General features: G+C 36.2%; 1 protein-coding gene across 1 annotated transcript in view; it reads left to right on the forward strand.

Moving 5' to 3' along the window:
- Positions 1–4,719, forward strand: part of LOC107630473 (probable aminotransferase ACS12) — a 5,760-nt gene extending 1,041 nt beyond the window's left edge. The window contains exons 2-4 of the mRNA XM_016333619.2: positions 1–117; positions 3,258–3,418; positions 3,552–4,719. The exon at positions 1–117 is cut by the window's left edge and continues 6 nt beyond it. Of these exons, the coding sequence (XP_016189105.1) occupies positions 1–117; positions 3,258–3,418; positions 3,552–4,398 (1,125 nt within the window). The 3' untranslated portion in view covers positions 4,399–4,719. The remainder of the gene's footprint in view (positions 118–3,257; positions 3,419–3,551) is intronic.

The raw sequence follows: 5,130 nt of genomic DNA on the forward strand, positions 1-5,130 counted from the left end.
TGGATGGAGAAGAATTTAAGTGGCGCTGTATTGGAGGAAGGAGGAGATTTTACGGGGATTGGAATTACCGGGATTTCTGGATGCCAACCGTTTGATGGAGTCATGAAGTTGAAAGTGGTAATTAATTCGACCATTTCTCTGCTTATTTCTCGTTGAAAATGAACTAAATTGATTGTATGTTGACTTGATTATTTTGAGAAAGTATAGGGAGCCAATGTCCTAAGCGTACAATGTGTACAATGAAGGTTTAAAAAGTATTAGAGATATTATTATTAGTGTTACATTGTCCTGTCAGGTTACGTTTTTGGGATGAGTGGTTTCAGGACATGGTATAAGAGTTCTAGATCCGGAAGGTCAGGAGTTCGAACCTTGGTGAATCCAAAATTAGCTTTTTATAACATGAGATGGTTATTCTGCATAGTATAGGTAATGTCCATTGTACATATTGTACACTTAGGACATTGGCTCCCTAGCACTAGATTATTTTTATGTTTGTTTGATTATTATTGTAACATTGCAACTAAAGTGATTAGAAGTTTAATAAGTGAAATTGAGAATGAGAGCGCCAACGTTTATCTTTAACGAAAACAGTATTGCTACACCAAATAATTCTAACACTTGTTCACTTGGATAAAAATACAGTTGCTATTTATTAATTATTTGTTTAGAATATCTTTTAATTAAAAAAATACAAAGAGAACGTGTACTGGTAGTTAACAAATTAGTTCATTGCTTTCTTACACGAGGTGTTGTTAAGGATTTTGTTTTTCGTGGTTAAGTCAAGTGTTCTTACCTGTTACCTCTTAGACATCATATATTTTTTGTCTTGAGTAGTGATCATATCAAAGAGATCAGCTCAAATGAAATACATTCTAGTGTGTGATAGTATATTTTATAGATTATTTTTTCTTTGCTTTCAAGCAAAAGTGGACTATGAGTTAATTTCATTGCTTTTCGCTAGTCTTACCTTTCTGCTGTCTTGTTTTGTTTTTTCCATTTCTTTGGGAATGGTCTAAAAAGTCCCTTAGTATTGAGGCCTTGAGGGGACAAAACTTTAGAAGCAAAAATAATACTAAATGAATACTTTCGAAATTAGACTAATTGGCTGACTCAGAATTATTCATTTATTTAAAGAAGTTGAGTTTGCTAGCTAGGAAAACAAATCTAAAGTTGCAGAGAAAGATCTAATTTAATTTCAACAATAACACTTTTGCTGGTCTAGGAGCACATACCTTATTAATAAGCTAATATGACAATCACCGTCACATGGAGATGCTAATAGAATCACATAATTAGTGGTTGGGTATATTTCTTGTAAACTAAATGCCGTCTACAGAGACATCTCACTTTGCAAGTAAGTTCCTTTAACAAATTATTACATAAAGAATGCTTGCCTTTGCTTTTAATACTGTAAGATAGATCTAAGTTAAAGAAGAAAGAAATAATAAATTTTGGCAAACACAATGAAAGAAAGAAGCCAAAGGAAAAGAAAGACCATAATGGCATCGGTGATCAACAAATCTGAAATCCTGATTAAATCAGGTTACCCTTGTTTCATGGATTGCGGGCCCTTCAATGCAAGGCCTTGTTGGAATCAAGAAGGCATGGATCGCTTTAGGTACAGTACAGGCAGAGGCATCAATGCAGAGGCGTTTACATCGAAATATAGGAAAGAAAGGGATAAGAACGATGATAAGTAATGTTGATTCATGGCAAGGACTATGGCTCTAAACGGGGTTTATAAAGAAGAAATAATATAGGTCTTGGAGGAAGAAATAATAATTCACATTGATATCTCTCATTGTATCAATACTTGGATTCTCTTTTAATAATTATAAATAGGCATAGTTTTTTATTGTGGATGGCGGCGCCGTAAGCCAAAAATCCGCCGCTAAAATTATAGCGGATAGCCTTATGAAAAATAGCGGAAATAACGGATTACTTAAAAAATACATATACAAAAAAATTATAAATATAATAAGCTATAAAATCTTTTTAAATATCCAATTAATATAGTAAATATAGTAGTAAATTTAGCAAATAAACATAACATCAAATTTAAATCATAACTTAAAAGTCATAAAAAAATTATAAAACAAAAGACATACACATAAAAATTATAAATTATCTAAATTTTAACTCTCATCAACTTCATCCAAATTAATACCATTATTATCTAGAAGTGGACATGGTAAACTAAATAGAAAAAAAATTAGAAGAGAGATTTAATACTGATTATTGATAACATCTATAAAGGAGGGACAGCAGGGAAGAGAGAAAAGAAAAAACTAGGACTAGAGAAGTTGAAACAAGATGTACGAACCAGAGAGGAACCGTGGTCAGCAGTGGCAGCAAGGAGTGGCTGTGGTGATGAGCAGCAGTGATGATGCGACGAGCGGCAGCGGCAACGAGCGGCGCGACAGATGGCGGCGACAAGCGGCAGTGATGGGTGGCGCAGAGAGGGAGAGAAGTCTTTGTGAAGATGAGGCAGAGGAGGGAGCTTTTGAATAAGAGGCTTATTATTAGGGTTAGTGGGTTAGAGGGATCACTTAAGTTTCCTAAATTAGCCAAAACACCCTCAGATTTTTTTTAAAAATCCGAAAAACCCCGCAATTTCCGCCATTTACATTGCGTTCCGCCATGGCGCCACCGCAATTGCGGCCACCATTTCGCTCGCCGTGAAAACCACGTGGCGGCAACTACTATATGGCGGCAAGGTCAAAACCCGCCACGCCATAACCGCTGCAGCGACCACTATATGGCGGCAAGGTCAAAACCCGCCACGCCATAACCGCAATCTCAAAACACTGTAAATAGGTTGATGCAGTATGTTACAAATGCCATTTTTAACCACTATATGGAACTCCATGAAAAAAAAAAAGGGGGAGCAATCCTGAGTCCATCCATGTTGAACTGTGGTTCATGAATACATAATTAAACATATGATACATCTTCAAATGTAAATGGGAAGGCAAATACATGTGAAAATAGAGACCGAACAAATGATTGTAAACTTCCCAAACGAAGATACTTTATCTACTTTGTTTGCAACAAGCATCTTAATACAATTTTGATTTGACGAATAAATGTCTATTTCTTTAGCCTATCTTTGATTAAACCTTTTGATGTTTTCTTTAAAATGGTAGTCAGCTTGTAGCTCTTTCTCCCATTGATGCTGATAGCATATTTATTCATTTTCTCGTACTTGTATCTTTTTTTTTCTTGGAATGTTTGTGCATAATTCTTCATTCCTGCAGGCTGTGGCAAGTTTCATGTCCCAAGCTGTCGATAATTCAGTATTCTTCAACCCCTCACAGATGGTATTAACTTCTGGTGTTGACCCTGCAATCGAGATTCTTAGCTTCTGCTTAGCAGATTATGGAAATGCATTTCTAGTTCCCACTCCTCATAGCCCTAGGTAACAATAATTTTTGCTTCATTAACTTAATTCCTGTTCTTTTGCTTTTTTTTTTCAATAACCTTAAGTTCCCACTTCATTACCTATTTTTTTACCCTAGAAATAAGTATTTCATTCTTGACACATTATGCAGCTTTGATGGGGCTGCAAAATGGCGAACTGGTGTGGAGATAGTACCTGTTCCCTGCCGCAGTGCTGATAACTTCAACTTAAATATAGCTGCACTTGACCAAGCCTTCAATCAGGCAAAGAAACGAGGTCAAAAAGTTCGTGGAATCATAATAACAAATCCCTCAAATCCTGTTGGCAATCTATTAAGTCATGAAACGCTACGCAGTCTACTGGACTTTGCTAGAGAGAAGAACATCCACATAATCTCTAATGAAATATATGCTGGGTCTACGTATGGAAAAGAGGAGTTTGTGAGCATGGCTGAAATCTTGGAAGTAGAAGATCATGACAGAGAAAGAGTCCATATAGTGTATGGCTTATCAGATGACATATCTGTTCCAAGTTATAAAGCATGTGTTATCTACTCCTGTAACAAGAATGTCCTAGCTGCTGCAAAAAAACTGGCAAGGTTATCTTCAATATCTGCTCCAACCCAACAATTGCTTACCTCCATGCTCTCAGATGCAAGATTTATGCAAAATTTCATTGAGATTAACAGATTAAGGCTTCAGAAAATGTGCCATGCATTTGTGGCAAGACTGAAGCAGTTAGGGATTGAGTGTGCTAGGAGTGACGGGGGATTTCACTGCTGGGCTGACATGAGTGCGTTGATGCGCTCTTACAGTGAAAAAGGGGAGCTTGAGCTCTGGGATAGACTTTTGAATGTAGCTAAGATCAATGTTACCCCTGGAACCTCATGCCACTGCATTGAACCTGGATGGTTTGGTTTTTGTTTTACCTTGTTGTCTGAAAAGGATATTCCTGTAGTTGTGGAACGGTTACAGAGAATTTCTGAAGCGACAAAATGACATCGTTGATATTGGTATCAATTATTACTTCTACAACTTTAGTTGGTTTAGAGATTCTTTATTCTTTTGGAGAAACTCATTTGATAGATTTGAACACATTCCTGTAAGGAATTATCATTGGTGAAGGAGTAGTTGAATGAAAGGATGCCTTACAATATCATGGAGTTGCTTCAAAATGATAGGTTGAGGCTCGTATATCAGATGTCTTCAAATCAAGTAGTTTTCTTAGATTTGTGCAGTTATACATGGTTATTAGAGTTAGGAAGAATCTTTTTAAGTGGTTTGCTTGTCTCATACTCATTGAAGAAATTCTTGTGAGCTGATATCATAGCAAAGCTGAAAGTGAATCATGTTGGGCCCAAGAACGCCCACACCCTTCTTCCTCCTCCTCAAAGTTCTATCTAGTTGAATCCATGCATTATGATGCATTGATTTACCAAAGATGTGTCTCCTTTGGTTATTTTCTTTAAAGGAGAAAATAAAATGAAAAGACTAGAAACGTTCAACGCAGACAATAGCATGAGTCACATGGTTCACCTACATTAAAGTTTGAACAAATCATAGGCACTTTGTCTGTTCTGAAAACAAGTGCTAAAATGGAATATCTTTTATAATTTTATTGAAAATTATAAAACGAGATTGGTAACACAAAATTAACACAAAAGAGTGCCTTTTCTTAAAGACTTCAGTTTCTCCTTTGGAATGTTAATTGACATCCTAAGCCCCCATGTG

The sequence above is a fragment of the Arachis ipaensis genome, chromosome B01, assembly GCF_000816755.2.
Source record: "Arachis ipaensis cultivar K30076 chromosome B01, Araip1.1, whole genome shotgun sequence".
Taxonomy (NCBI): domain Eukaryota; kingdom Viridiplantae; phylum Streptophyta; class Magnoliopsida; order Fabales; family Fabaceae; genus Arachis; species Arachis ipaensis.